The sequence below is a fragment of the Dama dama genome, chromosome 20, assembly GCF_033118175.1.
Source record: "Dama dama isolate Ldn47 chromosome 20, ASM3311817v1, whole genome shotgun sequence".
Classification (NCBI taxonomy): domain Eukaryota; kingdom Metazoa; phylum Chordata; class Mammalia; order Artiodactyla; family Cervidae; genus Dama; species Dama dama.
Genome location: NC_083700.1, coordinates 92,739,698 through 92,758,999, shown reverse-complemented (window position 1 = coordinate 92,758,999; position 19,302 = coordinate 92,739,698). Strand labels below are relative to the sequence as shown.

The following is a 19,302-nucleotide window of genomic DNA, read 5'->3' as shown; positions in this document are numbered from 1 at the left end:
TGTCTGGTATGGAGGCTGGCTGAGTGGTTGCTCAGCAAATGTTTTACTCTATGAAAGAATGAATAGAAGAATGAAATGCCAATTAACCTGTTTTTATTTCCTTATGGTGGTAAATAGGATATCCTTGTATTATCAATAAGGTCTAAAGCCATCCAGCAGTAGCTTGTGGATACAGACTGTTAAGTTTGACAAGGGTAAGAATTATGTCATTGTTTTTTAATACTGTGTTCTCAGTACTGAGCTTAGTGCTTGGTGCTTAGTGTAGTAAAGGGGGATGGGTGACGGAGGAAGCAATCTGTATACCCTAAATTTGTAAGGCTGTCCTCCCAGCTCATTTAAACAAACCTTCACTGGGGGATTCATAGCTACAGATCTAGCGGAAGAGATGTTCTTGGGGCAAAAATGGGGGCTGTGTGATTATGTAAGTGGCAAGGCACACAGGACACTGGTCCTGAAGCGCCCCTGGCATCCCCATCCTCATTTTGCAGTAGTCTGCACTCATCTGATAAACAGCAAGACCTCACATTCCAGTTGCAGGTGGATATGAGCAGGGAAAAGAAGGAAAAGACAGGAGGCAGGAAGGAGAAGAGCTGTGGGATTAAGAAAACAAAGAAGAAGAAAGGGAAGAGTGAAAACGAGGAGGAGAGGGTAACAAGGGTAAAATGGGATAGGAAAGAAGATGGAGGGGTGGGAAAGAAGGGAGGCCAGAAAAAGGAAGAGGAAGGCTGGGGGATACTGACAACTTTACCCGGAGTGGCGCCAGACAACTGCAGAGGGCAACGGGGAGCTGGCAGGGATCCCTTACTTCGATTCCAAGGCAGGGCGAGGAAGAGTGGGGGTCAGAGTCATTCTTCAGCATTTAGACTCAATTACCTCACTGCCAGGATATGCCTGAGTAAGGCAAACGGGCCAATGATGTTCATATGGCTCTAACATACCCATGAGGTAGGGCCTAATGATGGCAGCTCTGAAATGAATATTACTTCTTCTCTTAGTAACTGTCATTAGCAAAATGGAAGACAACACAACTAAACAAACAAACAACTCAGTGTTCTCAGCATCTTGACAATCAGCTTCTCCCAGGATGGCCTCTGTCTGCTGCTGTTTTGATTGTCCCACAGCACTCGGTTCAGCGGTATACCCAGCAGACATTTAGTAAATAGTTGGGACAGCTGGGAAATCTTAACATTAAGTATTGTTTTGATTGGGGGAGCGGGGTTGCAGAAAAATGTTTAACAGGTCCTCTGGTGAGAAACCCATCCCTGCTTTGTGGAGAAAAGGCTGAAGACACAATAAGACTCCTAGAGTTAAGTCTTATGTTATTTGTTATTAAAAAGGCAAGGTCTTAAGATGTGCTTTTTAACAGTCTTTAGTTTGGCTGTAATTTAAGATGACTTTTACAAATTAGATCCTAATCCTTGCAGACACAGATGGCTGTTACAGAATAGCCTTGCAAAAACACTAGTCATTCGACTTGAAAGAGCATTCAGAGAAGGATGAAGGGCCATTAACTCTCATCCCACCCCTGGCTCTAGGAGGTCTAATGAGTCCTGGGTGGGCCTTCTGGGTTTAGGTGTGTGTCTGGAATCTGGGTGGGCCTATGGCATCTGTTCTCATTTGGAACAGCCTCTCTAGTTCACTCTGGAATAGGGATTTAGGATAAATTAGACTTGAGGTCATTAACACTTGACAACATTAACTTGAATGCTTATGTGTGAGTCATCATCATGCTGGTAACTTCATGGGCGATAGATACAAACATGTTACGGACAGTCTCTGTATATAATTACAGAACAACAGGACAAGTCCTATAAGAGAGGTATATATAATCTAAACTGCATTGGATACATAGGTGAGGAGCTTAAGAGAAGGGGAAGGCTTCCCAGAGGAGGTAACAGTTGAACTAGGCATTAAAAGACAAGTTCAAGTAGGTCAGGAAAAGTGGGAAGGGTGGATATTCAAGGAAAAGAGAACAAAGTATATACAAAAGCACAAAGGCATGACAGTCTCTTGAGTCTTTAGTGAAAAATGAGCAATACAGTATCTCTTGGTGACAGAATAAGTAAGGTGAGGCAGGTGGGAGAGGTAGGATTGTTGGCCAGATTGTGATGAGTTTTTAAGAACCATTTTAAAGGGTCTGTACTTACCCTAAGGGAGTAGCGAGCTACCAAAGATTTTTTAAATAAGAAAAAGAATGATCAGAGTAGGGTTTTAGAATAATCATTCTGTGGCAGATAATTTCAGGTTGACCAAGTACCATAAAATGGACTTTTGATGGATACTGGGAAGCCCTTGATTTCTTGAATAGGAACAAGCTTTTTTGGTTAAACATTTTCTCTGAGCAACTGGGCCAAATTTAGTCTAAACTGGCCTTCGGATGTAGAAAGGGATCAGGGAGAAGAGACTGTTAACCAGATTGAATAGTGTTCTTCAGCAGAGTAAAACAAATGCGATCTAAGAGTAAATTTTTTCTAAGACCAAGTGACTGATCCTCCATTTAGGGCAAATATATACTGACACTTAATACGGTCTACACTGAAAAGGTTGAATGCATGGTGACTAGAGCTCAATGCAGGCAGGGTGCAAGCCTAAGAACCCTCTGCATTTCACGTCTCAGTTGCCCTGATTCCTTTTAACAGAAACTTTTCACAGTCCACATTTTTATCCTACGGGAAGAAGTTATTAGTGTTGATCATAAGACCCAGCTCCTTTTAAGAGACTCTTCCTCTCACCCCACTCCCAGTAATCAGGTTCAAAAATTAATCTGAAAGAAAGGTTACTTTTAAAAGCTAGGAAGGTCCATAGATTTCATTTCTTCCAGTACTTTCATTTTACAGATGAGGTTGAGGAGGGTGACTTAAAACCAAGTGTTGGAAGGGGCTAATTTGGCTCCTAAGTTATACAAGTTCTCCAAGGTGAGATGTTCATGGTCCAGCATAGCCTGAAAGATGCATGAGAGCCAGGCTGATCTTGAACCCCTTGACAGTGCCTCTTTTCTAAGTGTTCACCCATTTAAAGTTCAACTTCAGCCCTAGAATTTAAGGTAGTTTCTTACTTGGCCATGCGGTCCATTGAGCATGTGCATGCATGTGTTCCATTATGCATATTTTGCATCTTATATAAGAAAAAAGAAGAGGTTGGAGTAGTAGGTGAGGGAGGTGAGAGAAGGGACAATGTCCAGCACATGAGGTCCACTTTAGTCTCCTTGGCTTAGAGATAGTTGTTGGATCTTCATCCCACTTAGGAGATTTGTGGCTGAGTTGTAGAGCTAAACATATACTACTAGCTTCTGTTTCTATCCTGCAAATCCAACAGCTAATGTGAGGGACTAAGTTGGTGAAGGACAGGGAAGCCTGGCGTGCTGCAGTCCATGGCGTTGTGAAGAGTCAGACATGACTGAGTGACTGAATGATGATGATGTAGATGAACCTTACCAAATTCTTGGTTGAAGTCTATGCTATTAAATCTCCCATTAGCAGATCATAATGTCACAGAATATCAAGATTTAAAAGGTATCTTAGAGATAAGCTAGTCTCAGCCCCTTTTCATATAAAGTAGGAACACCAGGAATGACTCCATATATATCCAAAGAGGGATAATTCAGTAGTGCTTTGTTAACTTCAAAAATAGAAAAATCACTACCTCACAACACAAAATATTCTTTTCTTAGAAAGGCCAAATTTGCCTCCTAATAACTTTCAACTTAGTGGTCCTACTTTATTGTTGAAGTCACACAAAATCAGATTCCAGTTTTTATTGGCATTCTTTCAAACAACTGAAGACAACAATCACATCTCCCATGGCCATTCCTTCTCTAGAGAAAAATATTTCCCCAAATGATATGATTTCCTGTTTCCTTGTCTTCCTAACTGCCCTGCTCTACATAAGCTCCTATTTCTTCAAGTGACAACAAGGAGTTTCAGCATGGAGTCTAAGGACTACTCAAAGGTAGTTTATTTTTGTGCAGAGTTGACTAGGACTTAAGTTATTCTCTTGATGGGATTATACCTCTAAAAATGCAGCTGGCTTTTTGACGGCGGTCATAACACATTATTAACATATATCCACCTTAATTTAACCCTAATAACCTCTATTCAAGATGATTTTTCCATCTCAAACTTCAGCAAATTGTTTTCTAAATCTATGCAGGCATCTCTTTCCATATGTATATATTTCTGTAAAATTTTTCTAGGTTTTACTATTTTAAGGGTTTCCTGAATCTTGTTTTTCATAATCCATAAATATGATAATGTCTTTGTTTAAGCTGCCGATAAGTATGGTGAATAATCAGATTAAATATAGAGTCTTTTGGTTCCCTCCAGGGAGAGGACAGTCTCTTAGCCAGCAGTTTCTGGACACATCTATTTTAATCAGTAAAGAATCTACCTAACTGTCGGTTTATATCTCTCTACTTTTCTCCAGAATATTGTGAGAGACTATCAAAAGCCTTACTGAAATACAGATACACAGTGAATTCAGGTCACCCTCCCTGACTTCCCAGGCTAATAAGAACTATCAAATTACAAAACAGTCTTGGTTTAGCATGACTCTTTCATGGTGAACCTATACGAATTGACCCTGATCTGAGTGTTAAGGTGTTCAGCACATAATTCTCAGATCTCCTACGGGATACAGTGATGAGATCTTGGGAAAGCCTGTATGAGTGCTGGAATAGGGGGAAATAGGAAGGAAGAAAGACCTGGTACTTAATTCCTTACCTAGGCTACTAGGCACATGTCTGCTGGCCTGGGAAGCCATACCTTCTCCAAAGGCTGAGGAGAGAATGGTATGCAGAACAAAGAAGGACTCACGAGTGCTTGGTTTTGTGGTAAGGTGTGCCATGGCACTTTGCTTGGACTACTTTGTCCAGGCTTAATGATGTGCTATCTCCCATCCGGATGTACTTCCCAAGACTGCTGTGGGAACTTACATCTCTCCTAGGAAAGGTACTCAGTAACTTGAATTCATCCCATGGAAATCCTTTGGAAGCTACGAAATCAAAGACGATCTGGAGCTTATTGCTGGCCAGGAAACGCCGCTCGAGGAACTCGCCGCTTGGGGTCCGGATCCGGAGCTTGCTCACAGGCTCAGCATTTTCTTCCTTTGGCTCAGGAGGCAAGGCCTGCTCTAAGGAGAGCCTGATGGCCTGAAGAGGGCAAAAACCAGGTGTTAAATTGTTGATAGATGGAACTGTGGGGGGTAGGGGAGGGAGACACTAGAAAAACCTGCTGGCTTCTAGAAACCCATCAAAAAGTCATTGCCCATTTATTAACTGAGCAACAGAATCATGTGTTTTTCACCTTTTAAAATATTAGCCCAATATGCAAGTAATTAAAATAAATCCCATCATGATAACACATTAAATTGATAGGTAACGACATAGAAAAGAAATTAAATTTTTTACTGAAAGGCTCAGTATTTGTGATTGAGGAAATAGGTATCAAACACCCAATTGCTTCCTTTCTGTGGTATGAATTAGGCTATTAGAAGCATTTGCAAAAGCACGCGTGTGCGTGTGCACGCGCGCGCACACACACACACACAGATGGGGATGTGGAGGTGCGGGGAGAGAGAGAACGAGAGAGAAAACATACATTTCCCAAGTAGAAATGGCTGAAGACTTTGTAGAATTCTGGATAAGATATTAACAATGAAATGGAGGAATGATTCTGCTTGGGGTGATGAAAATTTTTGGAAATAGTGGTGGTGGTTGCAAAATTGTGAATGTAATTCATGCCATTTAATTGTAACCATTTGAAAATGGTTACAAAGGCAGATTTCTGTTATATATATTTTGTTTCAATACAAGAAAATGGAATGGAAAGAAAAGAAATTAAAATATCAAGTTTATTGGAGCAGACTATGGTCCTAGTTCTAGCCTTGCCAGTAAATTGCTGTCAGATAGTCCAGATCTCTGGATCTAGAGATGGCAGATTCAAACACCTGAGGGTAAACTGTTGGGAGATCTCATGGCTAGGGTTGGGCTCTAGTTCCTAACCTAGTGTTACGTTGTTCCACATTCAAGATACTCCAGCAGAAGGAAGTTAAAGGTCTCTGATGTCCCTGCCTATGGCAGAAACCCACTAAAACCATTTTGTTCCTAGCACTGGGGGAGGTTCCTTAGACAAATAAGCCTGGAATTGGCATGCTTAGCTTCACAGAAAGTAACCAGTTGTGTTCCAGGTTACTCTCACTTTTTCATGTTCCCAATTTTCACCAACAGGAAAAATAAAAATTTCCCCCAATTAATTTACAACTATTATAATCAAGTAATGTGAGAGAGAGAAATTGGGATATACATTTTCTAAAATCTCAACACAATTTTCCAAGTTGGTGTCACTCTTCCCTTTGGAGAAAGAACAATCACAAAAAAAGACTCTATTAAACAACTCTCAGGTAAAAGGGGAAATGTAAGTGAAAACTACAGACTACTTAGAAAACAATGACTATTGAAATTTCATATTCATATTAGAGTGTATGGGATTCAGTTAAATTAGTGCTCAGAGGAAATTTGTAACCCTAAAATTCTTATATAATTCAAAAGGAAAGAATAAAAATAATAAGAATGAGGCTTAAAAAACTAGGAGAAAAAAAAAAAAACTCCAGTAAAACAAATGGAAAGTAAGCGGAGAAGAAAATAAAACTAAAAGCATAAAGTAATTGCATTAGAAAAAAAGAAGAAAAACGTAACTAGTAACCAATAAATAGGCTGCTACTTTGGAGAAAAATCAATAAACTTACAAAGTAATAAAAAGAAACACAAAAATGGTAACCTACAGAGGTGGGATAAACAGGGTGGAAGAAGAGACAGCATTTACTGAATACGCTGTTTAATATTTTTTACTTCTGACTTATATAAATGTATTACCTGTTAAAATATATTTATTTATTTATTTTTTCATTTATTTTTATTAGTTGGAGGCTAATTACTTTACAATATTGTAGTGGGTTTTGTCATACATTGACATAAAATATATATAAAACAACTAATAGCAGAACAAAATCTGCTCAGACTCTAGTATGAATAAGAAATTACTTTCTGTGTTATTTAGACAATCTGGTTGGGTCTTACATTGAAGCAGTTTCAAAAAAAGCATTAAAATTTTCTGTACTGTACAGAAAATCCAGTCTTTTCTATGATACTGAGGTCATTTTCCTCCTGGAGGCACTGAATTAATATCACCTACTTCATCCTGTGTGCTCAGTCATGTCCGACTCTTTGCAATCCCATGGACTGTAGCCTGCCAGGCTCCTCTGTCCATGGAATTTTCCAGGCAAGAATACTGCAGTGGGTTGCCATTTCCTTCAAAGGGGATTATAAACATGGGATTGTATACACAACACATGCAAAGTTTCCAGTGTTGTGTCTGAGACATAACAGGCTTTGGTTAATGGTTGCTTACGGTTACACGGGGGGGACTTCCCTGGTGGTCAGACAGTAAAGCGTCTGTCTACAATGAGGGAGACCTAGGTTCGATCCCTGGGTCGGGAAGATCCCCTGGAGAAGGAAATGGCAGCCCACTCCAATACTCTTGCCTGGAAAATCCCACGGACGGAGGAACCTGGTAGGCTACAGTCCATGGGGTAGCAAAGAGTTGGACATGACTGAGCAACTCCACCACCACCAGGGTTACATGGAGAAGGCAATGGCAACCCACTCCGGTACTCTTGCCTGGAAAATCCCATGGACGGAGGAGTCTGGTGGGCTGCAGTCCATGGGGTCGCTAAGAGTCAGACACGACTGAGCAACTTCACTTTCACGCATTGGGGAAGGAAATAGCAACCTACTCCAGTATTCTTGCCTGGAGAATCTCAGGGATGGGGGAGCCTGGTGGGCTGCCGTCCATGGGGTTGCACAGAGTCGGACACGACTGAAGTGACTTAGCAGCAGCAGGGTTACACTGGCTAAATAGTCCTACACTCTCATTTTTTATATGGTGAAATTGATATTCAGAAATGGAGCCAAAAATATTGTTTAAAAACAAGAAGAATAGAAAGTTAACTCAGTTACTTTTATCTTTTTTTTTTTTTGGATACCGTAAGTAGAAGTTTATCTAATACTAGTGTTCTGAGTCAGCAATGAGTTTCAGCAAAATATTTTCAAATATTAAACTATTTTAGTAACACTGTCATATGTTAAAAACCCAATGAAAAGATGAACCTATGTACATCAAAATTAAGTTTCAATTATGTCTATTACAGCTTTCAGTATACTGTGTTATTGATACTTGTTTGTTTAATGTCTGGCTTTCCCACTAGCCTTCAGGCTCTGTAAGGATGTGAGAATATATCTTACTTTTTATTATAACTATAGGGCATAGTACAAAATAGATGCTCACTATATATATTTGATAACAGAAGCAATAAACTAACATGTTAACTGAAATACTGCATGTAAAAGTGTTTAGTATGGAGATAAGCACATAGTAGGTGCTCAGCAAATGCTAAAAGAATCTGAATATCATGGTTTCTATTTCTAGGAACCAAGAACTGAACACCCTGAGTTTCCTTTCTTTGAGGTTGACTTCCTCCAGCATCAACTGTTCAGATTAAGTTTCTACATGTGTCCTACAAGGGCCAGCTAAGCAAGAGTTATTTAAAGGGTAAACTACCCTATGGATTAGTTATATACATTTTCTAAACTATTTTTCTTGATTATAAATATAATATACATTTACTGTAAAAACTAGAGTAAGTGATAAGGAAACATTACTAATTAAAATCTAGATTCACCACCAAAAGATAGCCACCAGTGGCATTAAGTATATTCATAGTGTTGTGTTGCCATCACCACTATCTGTTTCTAAAACTTCTCATCACCTCAGAATCTCTTCATTAATTTCCATTTAAATACACATTTTAAAGTTTTAAAAACAAAATTTGAATCAGTGTTATACACAGCTGATACACAGTATCTTTTGTTAAGTGTACAACTTGATAAATTTTCAGTAAGTGAACATTTCTCTATAACTAGCACCCTGATCAAAGTTCTCAGAATCCTTTTGTTTCCTTCCTGAGAATTACCTTCCTTAAAGTTAATCACTATCCTGACTTTTAACACTGCAGTTTAAAAAAACTTTAATCTATTCAATGTAATATATGGTTAGAAAACAGGCTTTTGGTATGACAACCAGAGGTTCAAATCCTGGCCAAGAGGCATATGACAGGCTTTATGAACTTCAGTTACCCTGTTTAACAGGGCCAATAATATCTTCCACATGAGGGTTCTTGTATAAAATGCAGTCACACTTATAAAACACTTAGCAAGTGCTGACACGTGCCCAGCAGTGAAGCTCGTGCCATCACACTGTGCACAACAGATGACAGTCACTGTTGCTGTTGTCATTATCCCTTTGCATCTACTTTAAATCAGAACTTAATGTGATATTTCCTCGTTTTTCCTCCTGTTTCTGCTTTAATCCACCTGTCTGCCTGCTTTCTATTTTGACATTTCCCTGCACAGTATAACAACAGATGCTACATTATTATCTGAACTCAACCAATTATACTATAGACAAATAAACAACAGTAGCTCATTACCCCATTCACTGTGCAGACAATGTCTGCTCCTCAATGCACCCAGTCTCCAGGGCTTTTCCCCAGAATGAAAACAGACCTCAGATATCCCTCACCAGTGATCCAATGTGGAAAACAATGGAGAGATACTAGGTAAGTCAGCAACCTTGGGATCTGAATACCCAAGTTTTACTGGCAAAAAAAGAACAAAAATACATCAGTATCTCAGTTTCAAACTGGCTAAAAGCAAAGGCCTTGTGAAAGTAAATACTGTGGTAAAACAAATGACATAAAGGACAGCTACACTTGAATAGCAGTCATAGTAAACACTATTGTTAAACTTTGGTTTGCTCAACAAATACAGTTTTTTATTTGCATTATTTTAGGTTTGTAACAAAACAAGGAAACCTAGTGTAAGTTGGAAATATGAACTGATCTTGGGCTTTTTGTTTCACTAAAGTCAAATGAATATTCAAAGCATTCACATCTGAGGGATAAGAAATGATGACTTTTTGAAGTGAAATTAAGCAGTGAAGATAGATATCAAAAAAAGATTGTTTCTATACAATTATGTTTTTTAAACAGAAAGCGGAGGATACACCTACACCAAACTTTTATAAGAATAATTCAAGACTGGCCTAACTTACACCCACACATGCATACATAAATATGTGCACATGCATACTCTCTTCTAGTCAGTTATGAGTACACATCAAATAACAATCTATAGCTGGCTGAAGCAGTGTGTGAAATAGGCTAAAGCTAACATTCATTAATCCCATGAACTCTTAAAATGAGCACCTCCTATGTGTCACCTCCCATCTAGATGATGGGAAAATAAGAAGGAACAAAACAGATAAAATATTCTGCTTCCATGAGGCTGACATTTTAATAGGGTGGAGAAAAACAACAAATATACACATAGGAAAATACAGTTTGTCACATAATGATGAGTACTATGGAGAAAAGAGCAGGAAGTATTGGTAAAGGGAGGAAGGGGAACATTAAACACCGTAAACCTCGGTACAAATATAAATACATAGGCCTCAGTAAGTGGAGGCCTAAAGGAGAGAAGGAGTCATATTTAGATCTGAGAGAAGTATTATAGGCAGAAGTCACAGTAAATTCGAAGCCAGAATGATCAGGTGAAGAGGGGTAGGAGCTGGAGTCAGAGAGGAAGTAAAGCAGAGGAGTGATTAGATCCTATGTCTTGAGTAGCCCACTTAAATGATTTTTTTCCCATTTAAAAAATTAGGTATAATTTATATATAGTAGCTCAGTTGGTAAAGAATCCGCCTGCAATGCAGGAGACCTTGGTTTGATTTCTGGGTCAGGAAGATCCACTGGAGAAGGGATAGGCTACCCACTCCAGTATTCTTGGGCTTCCCTTCACCTGCAATGCGGGAAACCCAGGTTCAATTCCTGGGTTGGCAAGATCCCCTGGAGAAGGGAAAGGCTACTCACTCCAGTATTCTAGCCTGGAGAATTTCATGGACTGTATAGGCCATGCGGTCACAAAGAGGCAGACACGACTGAGTGACTTTCATTTTCCTTTTCCTTGAAGAAAAGCTATGACAAACCTAGACAGCATATTAAAAAGCAGAGACATTACTTTGCTGACAACAATCCATCTAGTCAAAGCTATGGTTTTTCCAGGAGTCATGCAATGACAGGAGAGTTGGACCATAAAGAACGCTGAGTGGCAAAGAACTGATGCTTTTGAACTGTGGTATTGGAGAAGACTCTTGAGAGTCCCTTGGACTGCAAGGAGATCAAACCAGTCAAACCACTTTCACACACACACATATATAGTAAAACTCATCCTTTTAAATGCATAATTCGATGAGTTTTGATAAATGCATACATTTGTCTAACCATCATCGCCCATCAAGATAAAGAACAATTCTATCATCTACTTCCCAAATCCCCCAATCTCTAGGCAACCTGTTTTCTATCCCTGGTTTTGCCTTTTCCAGAATGTTATATAAATTTGGTTATAAATGTCATACAAATGGCTTCCTTCATTTAATGCAATGCATTTGAGATTCATCCATGTTGTTGAATATATCAGTAGTTCACTCCTACCTATTGCTGATTGGTATTCCATTATGTAGATATATTAGTTTGATTACTCTTTCTCCAGTTGAGGGACACTTGTCAGTTTGGGGTGATTACAAACAAAGCCACTATAAACATCTGAGTACAGACTTCTGCATAAAAACACATTTTTCTGTTACTTTTATTTCACTGATATAAATACCTAGGTGTGACTGCTGGGTTATACGGTATGTATATTTTAACTTTATAAGAAAGTGCCAAATTATTTTCCAAAGTGGATGTGCTATCATTAATGATTCCCATCATTTATATATGAGCATTCCAGTTGCTCTTTATCTTTGCTACTACTTGGTATTGTCCTTTTTTTTTTTTTCTAAATGCTATTCTATTAATAATTGGTGTGTATCTATTGTGGTATTAATTTGCATTTCCCTAATGACTAATAATGTTGAGCATCTTTTCACATCCTTATTTGCCCTGATGTATATCTTCTTTGGTGAAGTGTCTGTTCAAATATTTGGCCCATTTTTAAACTAAGGGTTTTTTAAAAAAATTATTGAGTTTTGAGAGTTCATTATATATTCTGCATATTAGAAAATATACATTTAGGTTTATGACCCATTTTGAGTTAATTATTGAACATGATGCAAGATATGGATTGGAAGTGTTTTTACTGTTTTGTCCTCAATTTTGTTTTGCATATGGATATCCACTAGTTTGCAGCATCATTTGTTGAAAAGGTCATCCTTTCTCCATTGAATTGTTTTGGCACTTTTGTCAAAAATCAACTGATGATCCACACATGTGGATCTATTTCCAGATTCTTTGTTCTGTATAATGGATATATGGGACAATCATTTTGGCAATCCCCACACTGTCTTGATTATACTGTCTTGAACTCTAGTGGTGTATATCCACTGATCTTTTTCTTTCAAAAATGATTTTTGGCTATTCTAGTTCTACTGGCTTTTCATAAAAATTTTAGAATCCATTTGTCAATGTCTAGAAAAAGAAAAAAAATCCTGCAAAGATTTTTATTGAAATCACTGTAAATACTTTAGCTTTTATTTTGAGATATGAAGACAGGTGATGTGAAATGACATGATAGGCCAATTGTTTTAAGAAGAATGTATCAAAAGACATACAGGAAAGGCAAAATGAAAGCATGGAGTCAAGTTGTGAGGATACTAAAGTAATCCAGGTAACAGAAAATGGTTGCTGAGGTGAGGGTAGTGAGGTTAGTGAGAAGCATCTGAGTTCCACGTATATTTTGAAGGTAGAGTCAACAGGATTTGCTCATTAAATATGGACATGAAAGAGAGAAGTCAAGAGTAGTTCCAAGGTTTTTGGCTCAAACAACTGGAAACATTTTCCACTTATTATGATAGGGAAGACTGTGGAAGGTAAGATTGGGTGGGGAGAGTAAGATCAGTTGTTCAGTTTAAGACATGTTAAGTTTGTGATGCCTATTAGACATCTAAATGGAGATGATGGGCTGGCAATTATACATTCATGTCTGGAGTTCGAGGAATGGGAGGAGATGGAGATATAAATTTGGGGGCCAAATGTATAGACAGTACTTAAAATCATGATAATAAATGGGATCATCAAACAAGGGTAATGGATCTTATAAAGGTACTGCTGATCTGACCCAATCCTGTAGCCATTCTCTGCCCCTGGCAACCAATCATCCATCTAGAGGGTATTAAAAGCAAACTAAAAATACAGCCTCACTGCTGGATAAAGTAAATCAAGGCAAATGATCATATTTCATAAACTAATATTCAGATATATGATTTTGGGGCTGCTTCTGGATATGAAGAACAGGCTGCAGGTAGTAGTTTGGGTACCATGAATATGAAATTTCTAGTTTAATGGTTCACAAGGCTAGCAGCAGAATACTTTAATTGGAACTACCTAAGCAATAAGTCTCTATAATTATAGTAAGGTGTATTTATATATTGGCACCTTCCTTATTTAGTTGTTGCAGAGATTCAATAAGTTAATATCTGTAAAGTGTTCAGCACAGAGTTTAGGAAACATTAACTGCTCAACAGATAGTGACATGCTGATGGCAAAGTTGATTATCATTATGGCCCAGTGTAATGGTATTATCTATGTGAAAAGAAGCAACTTACCTAAGACGAAAACACAAACTATAAAAAACAGTTTTAGTTTAATAACCTATTCATGGTACCACCTTCATTCTTCCTGTGTAAAGTAATAGGTAAAAAGAATACTGGATTGGAGTTCTGGTTCTGCTTTTGCTAGACAAATGCTAGGTAAGAATTTTAAAATAGGCTTTTTAATCCTGCTACAATCTTATTTTCTTCATCTGTAAGATGGTAATGGTTGTATTGCCCATAATCCATTTTGTAGGATGGTTGAGAAGATTAAATCAGAGAATTGAAGAGAAGTGCCAATGTTTCTAATTCCATGTTCTTCTGTTCTCTCATCTAGTGGTCTTTAATACTGCTTAGGATTTTCTACTTGAAGAGGCATAAAGATTGAAAGGAACCAACTCTGGGTAGATAGGCAAAAACACAACGTTAAAATTTTTTGTTTAAGGAAACCAGCAGCAAAAGGGAACAGCTTTGTGTCCATTCTTTCCTACCAAACTTGGCCTTCTAGCACTTAGCTCTAATGATTAAGACTGTGTTCCAAATTTGCCCATTTACAGTTCTGAGGAAGTCCTATGCCTTTCTCCCTTTTTTCATGATTATCCAGCCCTTACCTTTTGCCATTCCTCCAACCACCTACCTATTCAATCCACCCAAAATACTTTTCTACTTCATCTTTAACCACCAATGTATTATCAGTCCTCCAAAGCTTTCTTCCTCTGTTAAGTCTTCCTCGCTGCCTTCCTAGTCAGAGGTCATCTTCCTCCAAACCTGCTATTCTAACGGTTTTTACTATGTATATTATGTTTTCTATAGTTATTTGGTATTCATCTACCCCCCTGTACTAAACAGTGAGTTCCTTGAGGGTACAGGCTGTCTCACACTTGCTATAAAGCACCCACAATACCAGATTCATTGATCTGTACACACAAAAACCTTAACAAATATTTGCTGAATACTGACTGACTAAAAGACTTGGAAGTCAACAATAGTAGTTGAAACCTTCTCTACTTACTCCAAACTCAATGGCAAAAAACAATATTCAGGAAAGATTTCTTAAAGGATATGTAGTTCATACATTTCTTTAAAAAATTTTTTTTTAAATTTTTTGGCTGAGCTAGGCCTTTGTTACTATACAGGCTTTCTCTAGCTGTGGCATGCGGGGGCTAGTCTCTAGTTGCAGTGCACAGGCTTCTTATTGCAGTGGCTTCTCTTGTTGCAGAGAATGGGCAGAGATATTTGTTATACAGAGATATTTGTTATGCAGAGATATTTGTTATACACTAGTGTGCTGAAAGGAGAAGGCAATGGCACCCCACTCCAGTACTCTTGCCTGGAAAATCCCATGGAGGGAGGAGCCTGGTAGGTTAGAGTCCATGGGGTCGTGAAGAGTCGGACTCGACTGAGCAACTTCACTTTCACTTTTCACTTTCATGCACTGGAGAAGGAAATGGCAACCCACTCCAGTATTCTTGCCTGGAGAATCCCAGGGATGGGAGCCTGGTGGGCTGCCGTCTGTGGGGTCACATAGAGTCGGACACGACTGATGTGACTTAGCAGTGTGCTAAAATATGTTAACTGGTGCTCCACAAAAAAATAGGAACAACTGAGTCTGGATAGCACTGAATTAAATTGAGATAGGTGCTCATGCTCAGTTGTGTCTGACTCTTTGCGACTCCATGGACTGTAGCCCACCAGGCTTCTCTGTCCACAGGATTTTCCTAGCAAGAATACTGGAGTGGGTTGCTATTTCCTCCTCCTGGGGTTATCTTCCCGATCCAGGGATCGAATCCGTGTTTCCTGAGTCTCCTGCACTGGAGACAGATTCTTTATCCCTGAGCCACCAGGGAAGCCCAAACTAAGATAAGCAGAAGATTAACAGTTTCTCAGTGGTGGGATTTATAAAAGCCATTAATGCAACTCTCTGAGGGAGAGGATAGTTTAGCATTACCTGAAGTTGTTTTTGGGAGTACACCAAATGACAAATTCAAGTAGTGACTAGCTGCAAAGTATGACTTATCCTTTCTCCCCCTGCGTCCTGTCCTCACACATGTTTACAGCTGAAACACACTTGCACTGAAGTATGCTAAAGGATATTTATGGGGTTTTCTATGCGAGGACAAGCTTTACCAACATTTGGAAAGAGAAAATTTTAGCCAAGGGTAAATATGGTAAATCATCAGAAGAAAGTATATGTATATGCTACCAAGCTCAAGATCCTCTGGAGATGGGAAAAGCTACCCACTCTAGCATTCTGGCCTAGAGAATTCCATGGACTATATAGTCCATGGGGTCGCAAAGAGTTGGATGTGACTGAGCGACTCTCATTTTCTAGGTCTAAAACAGGCAGTTAATTGTGTACACCTGGCATCTAGCAAATATGTGTTGAAAATATACTATTAGAGCGAGCACATTTATGAAAGAGCATGAAAGTGAAAGTGCTAATATTTTAAAACTCTATTTCTTGGGACTTCCCTCGTAGTCCAGTGGCTAAGACTCCACATTTTCAATGCAGGGGTATGCTTAGTCACTCAGTTGTGTCTGACACTTACGACCCCATGGACTGTTGCCTGCCAGGCTCCTCTGTCCATGGAATTTTCCAGGCAAGAATACTGGAGTGGGTTGCCATTTCCTACTCCAGGGCATTTTCTGGACCCAGGGCTTGGACCCAGGTCTCCCGCTTGGCAGGCAGATTCTTTACCAGTGTGCTACCTGTGAAGCCCTCAATGCAGGGGGCTTGGGTTCAATCCCTGGTAAGGAAACTAGATCCTGCATGCCACAACTAAAGATGCTGGAATTAAGACCCTTTGCAGTCAAATAAATAAATACTTCTTAAAAACACTGTATTTCTTGAAATAGCCTAAAAGTATAGTGACAAATATTTTATCCAAACTTTTATGAAACTCTACACACATGAGTCCTATGATCATACACAATGAAAAATGACCTTGTACTGGAATGGAGCAAGCAAAAGAGCATGAGCTTGGTACATAGTCATAAAGACCTAAGTGAGAATCTCAGTTGTTCCCATTTCTATGTGTGACTTCTCAATGAGCTTCAGTTTTCTCACACGTGAAGAGAAATCGCTAACCTTGTAGCTTGTTTTAATGGTCAATAAGTAAACACAGGTAAAGTAGCTGGCAGAGTACTTGACACACAGAAGATGTTCAACAATTATTTCTACCTTCCATTATTCAGAGTCTTCAGCATGTACAAAGACTAGAGTTTTTCAGGTATAGTATCTTGCACATATGTGATAGGCACTCAATAAGTGTGTGAAAATGAATAAACTCTGATTTCCAAACAGTGAAATCTTACACATTTCTCAAGACCTACCTCAAATATCACCTCTTCTACAGTGTTGTCTGATTTCAAAAGCTGTGAAAGATTTTTACTTTGCCCCTAAACTCGTAAGTATTTTGCTTTTATTTCTCTTATGTTATTTAGCACCCTTTTCCTTGATCTGCTGTTAATTGTAGACATGTTGCATCTTCCTTACAACGTGTAATCTCTTCTTGCAGGCAGAAAATGTCTTTCTGGCCTTTGTTTCTCTTTCAGTGCTAAGCATAATTCTTATTCAAAAATCATCTGTTGATGCTGGAGAGGGTGTAGAGAAAAGGGAACCCTCCTACACTTTTGGTGGGAACGTAAATTGGTGTATTCACTATGGAGAACAGTATGGAGGTTTCTTTAAAAACTAAAAGTAGAGCTACCATATCATCCAGCAATCCTACCCCTGGGCATATATTCAAAAAAGATTAAAAACTCTAGTTTGAAAAGATACATACACCTCAGTGTAAACCCACTGAGGTGTACACAGCAGCACTGTTTACAACAGCCAAGACATGGAAGCAATCTAAGTGTCCATCAACAGATCAATGGATAAAGAAGATGTGCTACCTATACACAATGGAATATTACTCAGCCATAAAAAAGAATGAAATATTGCCATATGTGGCAACATGGATGGACCAAGAGATTATCATACTAAGTGAAGTAAGTCAGACTAAGAAAGACCAATATTATGGTTACCAAAAAGGAAAGAAGGGGAAAGGGATAAAATAGGAGTATGGGATTCACACACTACAATATAAAAAATAAACAAAAATAATTTATTGTATATGATAGGGAACTATATTCAAAACCTTGTAATTATCTATAATGGAACAGAATTTGAAAAAAAATGTGTGTGTGTGTGTGTGTATGTGTATCTGAATCATTTCTCTGTATACCTGAAACTAAGACTATGTTTTAAAATCAACTATATATCAATTTTTAAAAATCTGCTGAATAAGTCATGAGGCAGCATCCTCTGACAAAGAATGAAGACTAATGGAGTTTTCCTCAGCCCAAGTTAGGGCCCTCCAGGCTTTTCCATCATTTGCTTCCTCTTTTTATAAATGAATTTGGCCATTGACTTCATGTCTAGCAAAAAGTTCTAAAAGTCCTTTTCTGTGAGCCATCCAAGGAAGTCATTTGATACCACTTCCTTTTTTTCCCCATTGCACTTCAGGTAAATCGCTAGAATAACTTTTACAAATATTATATAATTTTATAAGACTATGAATTCCTGGAGGGGAGGACCCATATCTTTATCCCTGTTTCCAAAGATTTCAGACACATACTAAGTAGCCAAAAAATATTTGCAAAATGAGTGAATGAAAAATTCTCTATGTTATCACAGACATGACATGAACTCAAAGGGGAAAAAAAAAATCAGCCAAGCTAAATGGACTTCTCATAATTAGGGGCCCAGTGCAAGATGTTGCAGGAATAACTCTGTTTCTTTGGGTGATTATAGTGAAGCCTGGGAAAAGGGGAGAAAATACAGTCTTTGTGGGGTGAGACAATATTTAGGAAGGATGGGAGTATCTGTCAGGCAAGAAACGGAGAGGAATTGAGAAGAATAGAAAACCATGAATCTAGTACAAGGTAAGTTTTCTAAGAGTTCAATAACATAACAGATCAGAAATGATTTTTCTTAAAAAAAGGTTAGTTTTCCATACTAAAATGAGTCTGGGAAAAGTGGAAAGAATTAAGTTATAAGAAATATTAACATCCTTAGTATCAAATGCAATGGAAATAGACGCAGCATTTTAATAACTTTTCTAAATATTATGTCTTACCTCACGTTCTTCTTCTTGTTCTTTTCGAATCTGTTCCAAACGAAATTGTTCTGCCATCTCTCTCTCATGAGCTTCCCTCTGTTGATAAAAGAGAATGAAATTCAACACTCAATAAACACTGATCTACTTAAAAAAAGAAAAAATCCATTCTCAGCATGGCCCAGAGGTACACTGTAGTAATGAAAATGTTTCTCTCTGGAACAAAATGGAAATTAAAGCAACAACAAAGCATAGGTCTCTGTTCATGTTTAGGTTCCTACTAAACCTATATTTAGGTGCCCTGGGTAGTGCAGCATTCAAGATCCTTTAGAGCCTTTCTCTGGTCATCCTTTCTGCTACCTCAGTTCAGTTCAATCAGTCATGTCCGACTCTTTGCCTCCCCACAGACTGCAGCATGCCAGGCTTCCCTGTCCATCACCAAGTCCTGGAGCTTGCTCAAACTCATGTCCATCAAATCGGTGATGCCATCCAATCATCTCTTC

The 19,302-nt window shown here is 38.6% G+C and overlaps 1 protein-coding gene across 3 annotated transcripts in view; it reads right to left on the bottom strand.

Moving 5' to 3' along the window:
* The window catches only part of FAF1 (Fas associated factor 1), a 494,313-nt gene that overhangs the window by 48,168 nt on the left and 426,843 nt on the right, over window positions 1-19,302 (bottom strand). For 2 of the 3 annotated variants that reach the window (XM_061121934.1, XM_061121932.1), the window contains exons 17-18: window positions 18,821-18,898; window positions 4,931-5,146 (exon numbers count right to left, since the gene is read on the bottom strand). In XM_061121934.1, coding sequence (XP_060977917.1) covers window positions 4,931-5,146; window positions 18,821-18,898 — 294 coding nt within the window. The remainder of the gene's footprint in view (window positions 1-4,930; window positions 5,147-18,820; window positions 18,899-19,302) is intronic. The other variant, XM_061121933.1, reaches the window with a different exon arrangement.